The 13,590-nt window shown below is 45.4% G+C and overlaps 1 protein-coding gene across 1 annotated transcript in view; it reads left to right on the top strand.

Annotated features, from left to right (window-relative positions):
• Positions 1 to 13,590, top strand: part of SEC14L5 (SEC14 like lipid binding 5) — a 47,100-nt gene that overhangs the window by 19,061 nt on the left and 14,449 nt on the right. The window contains exons 5-10 of the mRNA XM_019756468.2: positions 1,508 to 1,636; positions 2,261 to 2,453; positions 8,236 to 8,348; positions 9,668 to 9,857; positions 12,237 to 12,325; positions 12,419 to 12,489. Of these exons, the coding sequence (XP_019612027.2) occupies positions 1,508 to 1,636; positions 2,261 to 2,453; positions 8,236 to 8,348; positions 9,668 to 9,857; positions 12,237 to 12,325; positions 12,419 to 12,489 (785 nt within the window). The remainder of the gene's footprint in view (positions 1 to 1,507; positions 1,637 to 2,260; positions 2,454 to 8,235; positions 8,349 to 9,667; positions 9,858 to 12,236; positions 12,326 to 12,418; positions 12,490 to 13,590) is intronic.

Raw genomic sequence — 13,590 nt, 5'->3', positions numbered from 1 at the left:
GTGCCTCATACAGCAGGCGTCCAATAAATGCTGATCGCGTTTTCTTTGCACACCTCCAGCTCCTCTTGGGGCCTCCTGGAAACTGGGCCTAGGATGTTTAGATGTTTACCTCTGGGGAGGTATGGGTGAGAGTTTTTATAAATCCCTTTTATAAAAGTTTTTATAAATCCCTGTTTCTCGCAGTGAGTTCCTCCAACAGCTGAATCAGCATCACGGAGGCTGCCGGTGAAATGCAGATCCCTGGGCCTCTGCCTCGACCTATTCTACCCAGGCATCTGCATATTTAACAGACTCCTGGTCATGCTTCTGCCCACAGAAGTTTGAGAGGGACTAAGCCTGGGTGGACATGGTAGTTCTATCAACGAAGTTGTCTTTGCTCACAAGTATACATAAATATTTATTTACAATAAATATATATATTTATATATAAACACATAACATATACCAGGGGTGCCAAAAATACACATTTTAAGGGATGTTATCTATGTATTATTTTTCGAAGCTGAATTGAATTACAGTAGCGATGTGTGGTATCAGGTTCCCTCAAAAGATGGCGTTAATCAAATGAATGCTAGTGTCATTCATTGTATTACAATTTTTTTTAAAAGATTTTATTGGGGAAGGGGAACAGGACTTTATTGGGGAACAGTGTGTACTTCCAGGCCTTTTTTCCAAGTCAAGTTGTTGTCCTTTCAATCTTAGTTGTGGAGGGCGCAGCTCAGCTCCAGGTCTAGTTGCCGTTGCTAGTTGCAGGGGGCACAGCCCACCATCCCTTGCGGGAGTCAAACCGACAACCTTGTGGTTGAGAGGACGACTCCAACCAATTGAGCCATCCAGGAGCTCAGCGGCAGCTCAGCTCAAGGTACCCTGTTCAATCTTAGTTGCAGGGGGCGGAGCCCACCATCCCTTGCGGGACTCGAGGAGTTGAACTGGCAACCTTGTGGTTGAGAGCCCACTGGCCCATGTGGGAATTGAACCGGCAGCCTTCGGAGTTAGGAGCACGGAGTTCTAACTGCCTGAGCCACTGGGCTGGCCCCTATTGTATTATAATTTTAATACAGTTTTTTTTCTTTCTTAAAATGTGTATAAAATTTTTTGGCACCCTCTGTATATTTTAAATATATGTAACTAAAATGTATATTTATGTATAATTTACTTACATATAATGATGCATTATATTAAATATATTACCAATTTCTATATATCATTATAATTTTTTATCATATATAATCTATAATATATGATTATAATTTATCACATATAATTTTTAAGGGACAGGCGTGCAGATATCAGGCCCACTTTCTTCTGGCCCCTCCTGAAAAGGCTTTTTGTTTGCTAACACTTCAGACCTTGCTTTGGGTGGGGCCCCTTGGCACTGCTGTCCCCCTAGGGTTTTGCCAGCTGTGACATGCTGTCCACCTTATGCTCTGACTGGGCCCAGGTCGCCGGGGGAGGGCATGGCATCCCCCACCCTGAGATCATATCATCACCCCTACCTGGCTTTCAGGTCCATCCAGAGAATGAAGAGTGGACTTGCTTTGAGCAATCCGCCTCCCTCGACATCCGGTCCTTCTTTGGCTTCGAAAGTGCCTTGGAGAAGATCGCCATGAAGCAATACACAGCCAACGTCAACAGGGTAAGAGGGAACTCCGTCGGTCACAGGGAGGAAAGTACACAGAGCTCGGGGGGCCACCAGTCCTGGTTCAAAGCCTGCTCTGCCACCTGATAATCCATGTGACTTCGGGCAAGATCCTTAACTTTCCTCATCCATAGAATGGGTATGCTAACAATGGCCATATCACAGGAGGTAATGGATGGAAAGCAAGTCCATAATGGGGGCACCGTAATCACTGTCCTGATGCTCCCAGGCCTGTGAACTCTGTGGACAGAGGAGGGGCACTGTGCCGTGCTTTTTCCTGGTTCAAGTTATTGCTGCTTGGTGTAAAGATCTCAGACCCATCACTGAGTAGAGCCCTTTGCGTGTAATGAAACAGACGAAATCCATTTGAATATATTTTATCCAGTGTGTTATCAATATAAAACTTACTCGGGAGCTATTTTATACTCTTCGTTTGGTACCCAGTCTGGGAAATCCGGTGCATATTTAATGCTCACAGCACATTTCCATTGAGCCTGGCCACACTTCAGCTGCTCAACAACCACGCGTCAGGGCTGGGACCAGAACCAGGTGGGGGTGACTCCCAGGCTGGCGAGGTCCTGCCCCCGTGCTGATGTCTCGGCGCTCTCTGGCTTCTTCCAGGGCAAGGAGGTGATCGAGCATTACCTGAACGAGCTCATCTCCCAGGGTACCTCCCACATTCCCCGGTGGACTCCTGCTCTGGTCCGAGATGACGATGCCTGCACCCAGGCTGTGCTGGGGGGTTCCGGCTCCTCCGAGGTTGACAGGCCCAGCAGCGCCCAGGATCCCGCTTCTGAGATGGTCGGTACTGACGGTAGGTCACTGTGGTCAAGGCCCAAAGTCCTAGGAAACCTGCGTGGGTTTGCCCACTTGTGGGGGGAGAATTGCCACAGGTCCCCTTGGGGACAGGTCTGGGTCCTGGACTGACTCAGCCTCCTCCCTCTCTCAGCTGCTTCACTTTCTCTCCCTTCAGGCCCAAGACCCAAAACTGGTCTCTTTCTAGATAAGGAATGGACCTGATCTGATGCCTCAGGGCGGCTCTTTTCTCTGGTTTTATTACTATTTTTAATTTTATGAATAATGGATGATCACGGTAGAAAAAAAACCATTCCAATTGCTCAGATGTCACGTAGGAAGTAAGACTCCTTTCCTCTCCCTGGAAGCAACAATAGTTTTGTGTTTATATTTGCTGCAACTATCTAGGCATATATACATACGTCATATGTATACACACACATATGCTTATACACACATACATATATGTACAGCCTATGTTGAACATACTTATGAGAGCATATTATACATTCTATTTGATATTTTGCTTCAACAGCTTTCTGTATCAGTGCATGTGTCTTATTACTTTGCAGTATTTCATGGTGCGGTTGTACCATAACTTATTAATAAACATTTATTACTTATTTTTAAGTAACTTATTCAGCTAGTGCCCTATTGATAGACATTTCGGTCATTTCCATTTAAAAAAAATATAAATGATGTGGTAAATCTTTGTACTTAAATTTTAAAAAAATATTTGCATGAGAATATATATATCATATAATTTTAAAAGTTGAATCGCTGGGTCAAAGGTTATGTGCAATTAAAATTTTGGTAGATTTACCAATTAGGCCTACACAGAGGTTGGACTAATCAATGTTCCCACCAAAAGTGTGTAGCTGCATCTATAGCTGACTTCACCCCAGCTCCCCACAAGACTATTATGAAACATTTTAAACTTATGAAAGGTAAAGAATGACCATTGGTAGATTAGTTATCACTCCTTTCCTGATGAGTGAAGTCAACTATTAATTTTTCACGCTAGTGACTCTATTTAACATTTTTGTGAATCTCTCTGTTCTTGTCCGTTTGTCCATTTTCCTATTTGCCCATCGATTTCTTATTGCTTTGTAAGAGCTCTTTGCATATTAAGGCAATTAGCGCTTTGTCATATTTCAGACTTTTATTGACACGGGAAATGTTCAGAATATGACATTAAAGGGAAAAAAAGTATATAAAACTGCACATACCCCATGAATCCAGTTTTAAACCACGTGTACTTGTGCTCACGACGATTCAGTTTTCCCTTTGGGGCCACTGAGTCAGGACTTGCCTGACTCAGAGATACACCGAGTAACCACAAATATTAGGTTGGTGCAAAAGTAATTGTGGTTTAAAAGGTTAAAAATAATAGCAAAAACTGCAATTACTTTTGCACCAACCTAATACGTCTGGGGCCGTGTTTAGGAAGAACAAAATTTATCTGTTCAGCAAATATTCATTCTGCACCAACTGTGTGCACTAGCTGGCTGCCGTTATACATGCACTTTTAAAATATTAAAAAAAATTCTTTTGACAACACTGCACTTCTGCACAGACTCTGCCGGTCATGCCCTGTGCCCTCCCCATTTTGCACAGGTCTTTCCTTCCTTCTCTGTCTGTGCCGTCCACTAGCAGGGTTGGTACTCAGGGTGGCTGGTGGGAGGCACAATCTTGCCCCTTCCACTCTGCTCCGAATCACTGAGCCTTTGTTCTCAGAGGAGAAAGGGGCCTTCACAGCTGCCCGGAGGCCGGAAGGATGCTGGTATCTCCTGCCTCCCTTGTGTTTCCCCCTCAGCCCCTCCTCACTCCCTCCCTGTCCCCAGCATCTCCGCCTCTGACCACTCTGCAGTATGTCTGGGTCTGGACGCCCCCCCCCATAGCATCTCCCCTGCCTCTATTTACCCAGATGCCTCCTGGCATAGTTGGCATGACCGCTAGCCCTGGCTTTTCTTGTTTGTTTTGGAGAGAACCACTGGATCCTCCTGCTGGACATGCAGACATTCCATTTGTTTTCTTACTGTGCCAGCTGCACGCAAAGAATGGGTTATGCCCATGGAGGCTGCTCTCTGTGGAGGGTCTCCACCCACTGCGGAGAGGCTAACACGCTGAGAGGCCTCACCATGCCAGCATCTGCTACCCCAACAGTTAAGAGTAGGCAGCAACAGGACCTCAGGTTAGAGCCCAGCCTCTAAATGCCGTCATATGCTGGCCCCGGACAGCCCAATTGTGGGAGATGGGATTGAACAGTGGGAATGATCCTGGTAGCTTCAGGCTGTATTTTGGGGCTCTGTCTACTCAAAGCCCCACATCCCCAAAGGGGACTGGGGAGGTAGGAAGGCAAAAGGAACTGGTATTTATCACCTGACTCCATTATGCTGGGCACACTACATACATTTACTTATTTGAGTTACTTAACCAGTCTTGGCCTCAGTAGTGTCTTCTCTAAAGTGGGAACAATAGTGATGCCTGCCTCACAGGGGTGTTGGGAGAACTCACTGAGATGACGCATGTTATATTGTAAATAATCTTGACACCAATAATGAATGATCAGAAGAAGAAATTAAGAAAACAATACCATTTACAAGTGCATCAAAAAGCATAAAATGCCTAGGAATAAATTTAACCAAAGAGGTGAAAGACCTGTACTCTGAAAACTGTACGATGCTGAAGAAAGAAATTGAAGAAGATACAAATAAATGGAAGGATATACCTTGCTCGTGGATTGGAAGGATTAATAGTGTTAAAATGTCCTTATTACCTAAAGTAATATAGATTCAAAGCAATCCCTACTAAAATACCAATGGTATTCTTCTCAGAATTAGAACAACTAATCCTGAAATTTATATGGAACCGCAAAAGACCCCAAATATTGCCCCCACCCCAGAAAAAAAATTGAGAAAGAACAAAGTAGGAGGTATCATGCTCCATGACATCAAACTATACTACAAAGCTACAATAATCAAAACGGCATGATACTGGCATAAAAACAGACACAGAGCAATGGAACAGAATAGAGAGAGACCAGAAATTAATCCTTGCGTATACAGGCAACTCTGACAAAGGAGGCAAAGATATACAATGGGGTAAAGACAGTCTCCTCAATAAGTGACGGTGGGAAAACTGGAAAGATAACATGCAAAAAAATGAAATTGGGCCATTTTTTTACACCATACACAAAATACACTCTAAATGGATTAAAGACTTAAACGTAAGATCTGAAACCATAAAACTCCTGGAGGAAAACACAGGCAGTAAACTCATGGACATCAATCTTAGCAATACCTTTTTGGATATGTCTCCTTAGGCAAAGGAAACAAAAGAAAAAATAAACAAATGGGATTATATCAAACTAAAATGTTCTGGCACAGTGAGGAAAACCATCAACAACACAGAGAAAACCTACTAAATGGGACAAAATATTCGCCAGTGATACATCTGATAAGGGGTTAATATCCAAAATACATAAGGAACTTATACAACTCAATGCCAAAAAACCCCCAAACAATCCAATGAAACAATGGGCAAAGGACCTAAATAGACATTTCTCCCAAGAGGACATACAAATGGCCAATGGACATACGAAAAGATGCTCAACATCACTAATCATCAGAAAAATGCAAATTAAAACCCTAAGGAGACACCACCTCACACCTGTCATCAATAAATCAACAAATAACAAGTGTTAGCAAGGATGTGGAGAAAAGGGAACCCTTGTACACTGTTGGTGGGAACGTAAATTGGTGCAGCCACTATGGAAAACAGTATGGAGCTTCCTCAAAAATTTAAAAAAAGAGCTGCCATATGATCCAGCAATTCTACTTCTGGCTATTTATTTATATATTTGGATGCATATAATTTGAAAAGATATATGCATCCCTATGTTCACTGCAGCATTATTTACAATGGCCAAGATATGGAGGTAACCCAGATCTCCTCCAACAGATGAGTAGGTAAAGATATGATTATACCTATATCTATATCTACATCTATATCTGCATCTGTATCTATAGATATATACTGAGGGTGCCAAAAAATGTATACACATGACTTGTATTTATCTTTTGTTATTGGTATATATTGAGTATTATAATTTTTTTCAAATTAAAGTTTATTGGGGTGACAATTGTTAGTAAAATTACACAGATTTCAGGTGTACAATTCTGTAATACATTATCTATATATCACGCTGTGTGTTCACCACCCAGAGTCAGTTCTCTTTCCATCACTGTATATTGGATCCCCTTTACCCTCATCTACCACCCCTCTCCCCACTTACCCTCTGGTAACCACTAAACTATTGTCTGAGTCTATGAGTTTTCGTTTCTGCATTTGTTTTTTGTTGTTTTCTGTTTTATATACCACATATCAGTTAAATCATATGGTTCTCAACTTTTTCTGTCTGACTTATTTCGCTCAGCATAATAATCTCAAGATCCATCCATTTGTTGCAAATGGTACTATTTCATCTTTTCTTATGACTGAATAGTATTCCATTGGGTATATATACCACAACTTCTTTATCCATTTATCTATCAAAGGACACTTTGGTTGTTTCCATGTGTTGGCCACCATAAATAAAGGTGCAATGAACCTTGGAGCACATATATCTTTACGGATAAATGTTTTTGGGTAGATACCCAGGAGAGGGATTGCTGGGTCACATGGTAATTATATTCTTAATTTTTTGAGGAACCCCCACACTGCCTTCCATAGTGGCTGCACCAGTCTGCATTCCCACCAACAGTGTATGAGGGTTCCTTTTTCTCCACAGCCTCTCCAACACTTGTTACTATTTGTCTTGTTGATGATAGCCATTCTAACTGGGGTGAGGTGATCCCTCATTGTGGTTTTTATTTGCATTTCTCTGATGATTAGTGATGTTGAACATTTTTTCATGTCTATTGGCCATTTGTATGTCTTCTTTGGAGAAATATCTGTTCAGATCCTTGCCCATTTTTTAATTGGGTTGTTTGTTTGTTTTTTGTTGTTGAGTTGTATGAGTTCCTTATACCTATATTTTGGATATTAGCCCCTTATCGGAGGCACTGTTTGCAAAAATCTTCTCCCGTTCGGTTGGTTGCCTCTTTATTTTGTCGATGGTTTCTTTTGCTGTGCAGAGTATTACAATTTTAATACAGTTTTTTCCTTTCTTAAAATGTGGGTACATTTTTTTGGCACCCTCTGTATACACACACACACACACACACACACACACACACACACACACAGTGGCATGTTATTCAGCAATAAAAAAGAACGAAATCTTGCCATTTGTGACATTATGAATGGACCTAGAGGGTATCATGCTAAGTGAAATAAGCCAGAGAAAGACAAATATCGCATGATTTCACTTACATGTGAAATCTAAAAACAAATGAACAATATTAAACAGAAACAGACCCATAGATATAGAGAACAAGCTGATGGTTGCCAAAGGCGAGAGGGTGAGGGATGGAAAAAATCCTTCAGAGGGTGGGACAGCTGCAGAGGGTAGGGATTACCTCCATTTCCGAGGGTCAGTGGGGACACATCACTTGTCACCGTGAGATCCAGGTTTGCCCCGGCACAAGTTTTCAGAACTATCCTGGAAATGGGTTGGAAAGATGAGAGAATCTGGAGCTCACGTGGCTGTCATCTGGTGAAAGGGCCACCAGGTGGCTTGGAACTACATTTCAGATCCGAGGTGGCCAGTAAGGTGAGGGTCCCAGAAAGGGTAGACCACGTGGTAAAGAGACGCGGCATCTCACTCTCGTTCTGAAGGCCTGCTTCTCCTCCTCCAGGGGACAAGCTGGATGCAGACTACATTGAGAGGTGCCTGGGCCGTCTCACACCTATGCAGGAGAGCTGCCTGATCCAGCTTCGGCACTGGTTGCAGGAGACACACAAAGGCAAGGTGGGTGCCGGGCTGCGGCCTGCTGGCGCAGACGCACAGCCATCGCCGCCCAGCCTCAGGCACTGGGGGATGCGCCAGGGCAATAATGGTGTAATTAGCATGCTAGACACTTAGATTTCGCCTTCCTTTCATCATCTACTGTCTCGTGTATCTATATCACTGAGTCGGCACTATTGACATTTGAGTCCCGACAATTCTTTATGGTGGGGGCTGTCCGGTGCACTTGGGGTGCTGAGCAGCATTCCTGGCCTCTACCCACTAGATGCAATGAGCTGTTCTCCCCTAGTTGTGACAACTAAAAAGGGCTCCAGACGTTTGGACATCACCAAATGTCCCCTGTGGGGCACAGTCATCCCCAGTTGAGAACTACCGCTGTATAGCCCTATGTTCACAAAACCAGGTTCTTTTCTAAGAGATTTAATGCCTTGAGCAGGTTGATTTTTTGAGTGCCCGTGGATTTTGCCTTTAGACTGTAAGCCCCATAACATGAATGTCCACCGAGCATGTAGGTCCCAACTGTGAACTTGACCTTCAATCCTCTTGAATAAGAATTTCCTGCTTCATCATGAGTTGCTGGCCCTTCCTTCCCAGCACCCCCTCTGCACATTGTGCAAACAAGGGAGTTAGTACTGGGTTGTGACATACATAACCTGTCTCTGCTCCTGTTTCTTCATCTATAAAATGGAAATAATGTTACCATAGACCTCCCAGAGCAAATTAAAGGGACAGTCCATATATGGTGCTGAGAGCGTAGCTGGCTCAGCATGAGTATTCAAGAAAGGGTGCTTTTGATTGGGGCTGGCTTTCTCTCAACTGTCGATATTTGCCTGAGGAAAAGAAGGAGAGCTGGTGGGACCTTAGCCTGTCCCCTCAGCTATTAGTTAGACTCTTTGGGTTGCATGTGGCAGGAACGTAGCTTGAATCAACAAGGCAGAAAACAAAAACGGGGGTGACTTATCAGCTCATATAACAATCTGTTAAGAGGGGGTGTATTCATTTCTTGGGGTCGTTGAAACAAAAGGCCACAAATTGGGTGGCTTAAAACAACAGAACTTTATTCTCTCCCAGTTCTGGGGGCCAGAAGTCTGAGGTTGAGGTGCTGGCAGGGTCGGTTCCTTCTGGAATCTCCAGGGCAGAATCTGTTCCATGTCTGTCTCCTCGGTTTCCGGTGGCCGCCGGAAATCCTTGACTTGTGGACACCTATGGTCCTTTCCCCAGCTAACTAGTTTTAGAGGAGACCGCAGACTCCTTTGCCATAATTTTATCTACTGAGTTAGGGAATCCCATTCTGTGGGGCTTCTCCTCTTCCTTCTTCTCAGATTCCCAAAGATGAGCACCTCCTTCGGTTCCTGCGGGCTCGTGACTTCCATCTGGACAAGGCCCGTGAGATGCTGTGCCAGTCCTTGAGCTGGCGGGAGCAACACCAGGTGGACCTCCTGCTTCAGACCTGGCGGCCCCCTGCCCTCCTGGAGGAGTTCTATGCGGGGGGCTGGCACTACCAGGACATAGGTATGTCCCTTGCCCTCCATAACGTACAGGGCACACTTCGGTCACTGCCAAACGTGCTTTGGACACTACCTTTCACCCTTATGTTTCCTTTTGACCCTTCTGGGCACCTGGAGATGCCCATGAGGTGACAGCCCAGCCATGAAGGCAGAGCTGGGCTTCCCGCGGATACTGCAACGGGGTCCTGGGGCTGCCATAGCAAACCACCACAAGCTGGGTGGCTTAAAGCCACGTAAGTTTTATTCTGTCCCAGTTTTGGAGGCCAGGAGTCTGAAATGAAGGTGTCGGCAAGGCCGTGATGCCCCTGAAGGCTATGGGAGGGGAGGCCCCCCTTGCTTCCCAGCTTCCGGTGGCCCCAGGGTGCCGTGGCGTGGCAGCACCCCTTCAGTGGCTGCCTCTGTCTTCACGTGGCCTTCCTCTCTGTGTTCCCATCTCCTCTTACAAAGACCCCAGGGCATTGGATGTAGGGCCACACTGATCTAGGAGGGTCTCACCTCGAGATCCTCAACTGATAACACCTGCAAAGACCCTACTTCCAAATAAGGCCACATTTTGAAGTTATCGGGGGACAGGAATTTGGGGGGAATGTCATTCAACCCACTACAAATATCTTTGGATTTTTTTAAAAATTAAACGGCCACTGAAGCCAATGCCTGTTATGATTTTCAACGTCCTTTATGTAAAACTTCATACGCGGTTGACCCTTGAACAATGCGGGGGTTAGGGGTGCTGACACCCCACGCAGTGGAAAACCTGCATACAACTTTTGACTCCCCAAAACCTTAACTGCACTAGTCCCTTGGGATCTGCGGGGCATTGGTTCCAGGACCCCCCATGATTGAAAACCCATGGAAAACCCATAAGTCCCTTATGTAAAATGGTGCAGTCAGCCTTCTGCATCACAGATTCTCAACGGCCAATCCTGATCCGCGGTTGGTTGAATCCACGGATGCGAAACCCAGGGGTATGGAGGGCCGACTGTCTAGTGATTGAAAAAAACCCACATGTACGTGGACCCGTACAGTTCAAACCGTGTTGTTCAAGGGCCAACTGTATATTGATCAGGGCAAATGCTTGACCCCTCAAGTGTTGGGACACTTTTACTAGACAGTTGACCCTCATTATTCATATGTTGCATATCTGAGAATTTGCTTACTCACTAAAATTTATTTATAGCGCCCAAATCAAAACTCAGGATGCTTCTGCGATCATTCACGGACATGTGCAGAGGGGCAAAAAAACCTGAGCGGCCCCGCTGAGGTTGAGCGAGTTTCAGCTCTCGCACTGTACACAAGTGTCCTTTTTGCAGTCTCCATAGTGCCGCATTTTTTGTGCTTTTTGTTGGTGATTCTGCAGTTTAAAATGCCTGCCCCTCTCCTCGCAAGCGTAGTACAGAATCACGACCTAATGTTCCTACATGCCAGAAGGCTGTGATGTGCCTCACACAGAAAATGTCTGTGTTACATCCGTTTCCTTTGGGTACGTGTTATATGGTGCCGCTGGCCCTGAGTTCAGTGTTAAGCAATCAACAATATATATTAACTGAGGTGTCCTTAAAAAGCAACACACATAAAACAAGGTTCTGTATTGACTGGTAGCCAAAAATGGTATGACTAGTGGCTTGCAAGAACCTAACAAACCCCGTATTTTTCCCAGAAGTAGAGGTTCAGTATTTGTCAATTCAATGTTTGAGGTGACTTGAAAGAACCACCTGTAATTGTACAGAATCCCTTATTTTTCCTTTTCTGCTTTGGCTGACAGAAAGCTAAGAGCCAACGTTGATCCACTCTCTCCACATTCTTTCATCACATGGTGTATAGCAGGGGTGTCCAAACTTTTTTCAACGTTTTTTACCAAGGGCCATATGCGGTAAAATACACAAACAGCCAGGCCACTCACTCGAGGTGAAGTACGTATTGCCTCACCTGGTTTATTTAAGTAAACTCAATATATTTTTGGAATTTGCTGCGGGCCAATTAACAATGGATTGCGGACCACAGATGGCCCGTGGGCTGCAGTTTTGACACCCCTGGCCTATATCCTCTTTACAAAACCATTTAAAAATCAACTTGTAATGTTAGAACAGTTTTAGGTTTTCGGAAAAGTTGCTAAGGTCATGCAGACAGAGCATTCCCATATGCCCCTCACTCAGTTTCCTTTATGGTATAAACCGGTATTTTTTAACACTTGCGTTGTTTCTTTCACCATGAATGGTGTCAGCCCCTCTGGGGAGGAGGCAGGGTATCAGCAGATAATGGACCCACTGGGCCTCCGTGAACGGCAGCCCGGCACCTCCTTCTCCGAGGAGGCTAAGTCCTCATCGCGGCTCTGACCTGCCCCCTTTCCGGCATCCCCTACATAACACCCCCTGTCTTTGTCAAGATGGCCGCCCGCTGTACATCCTGCGCCTGGGCCACATGGATACCAAAGGCTTGATGAAGGCTGTGGGGGAGGAGGCACTGCTGCAGCACGTGAGTCAGGGTCCCCACTTCCCGAACCCCCAGGGCTGCCTGCAGGTGGAGAAGCCAAAGGAACGTTCACCAGCACCATTCTCTACCTTCCAGGTTCTTTCTGTCAGCGAGGAGGGACAGAAGAGGTGTGAAGGGAACACCAAACAGTTTGGCCGCCCCATCAGGCAAGAACCCCGCCGGGGACGAATTCCTTCAAACAGTAAAAACAGCCAAGGTTCACTGAGCATGGACGCTGTGCCAGGCGCGTGCTAGGGGCCTCACAAATGTCCTCACTAGTTCTCACAGTGAGCCTATGAAGCAGGGACTGGGTTGTCCCTGTTCTGAATGGAGGGGGACCCCGAGGCTCAGAGAGGTGATGCTCATCCGAGGTTGCTCAAGGACTTTATCTGCCAGGCCACATAGCCTCCTGGCATTGGCTTTTTCAGACCAGCTCTCCCGCCCCAAGTTCCACCTTGACTCTGTCTTCCAGCCAGGGGACCTCGCAGGTGTCACAGAATATACAGTAACCCACTGTCCCCCTCTGACTTCCCCAAACGTCTATGCCTGAGCTCACCAGTACTCAGCGTGCCATCGCCCCCAAAGACACTGCAACTTCCAAGCTCTTCTGTAAAGTGGGAATAATATCACTAGTCCCAGGGTTTCTTTATGGATTACCAAAAACAGTAACTGTATAAGAGATAATGCAAACATATATATAGGTGCTCAGAAGATTCACGTCCTTTTCACAGCCCTAGAAAGGAAAAAGAGGCAGGGTCTGCTACGGAAGCTTTTTATCCCAAAATATCCCGATCTTTATGAAAATTATGTTCCTTCGCTGTTTGGTGCTTTCCTAAAGGGACATACACTGGGGTCGAGGTGGGGAATCAGTCAATCAATCAGAGTCCTGGCCAGAAGTGGAATTCACCGCAGATGGCTCAGATGACAGGGTGTCACACAGGGGCTCCTTACAGCGATGTGGGCAGTGTGAAGGGAACAAGGCTGGGCTGGGATGGACAGGCTCCCAGGGGCGAGCCGCTGCAGTAAAACAGCATTGCTTTGCCTAAGGAATTAGTATGACTGAAATAGAGGCACAGAGAGGTTAAGTAACTTGGTTGAGGCCACACAGCAGGTGGCAGAGCTGGGATTTGAACTCGGGGCATCTGTCTCTGGAGCATGTGCTCTTAGCACTTACACTCTATTCCGTCCTCAGCATCTTTTCAACAATCAGTAGGAATACGTAGCTTTTATTGAGTGTGTGCTATGTACCTGTTCTTGCAGAGAACTTT

The sequence above is a fragment of the Rhinolophus sinicus genome, linkage group LG18 (genome assembly GCF_036562045.2).
Source record: "Rhinolophus sinicus isolate RSC01 linkage group LG18, ASM3656204v1, whole genome shotgun sequence".
Classification (NCBI taxonomy): Eukaryota; Metazoa; Chordata; class Mammalia; order Chiroptera; family Rhinolophidae; genus Rhinolophus; species Rhinolophus sinicus.
Note: the sequence above shows the minus strand (reverse complement) of the source record. Positions and strands in the feature narration are given on the sequence as shown.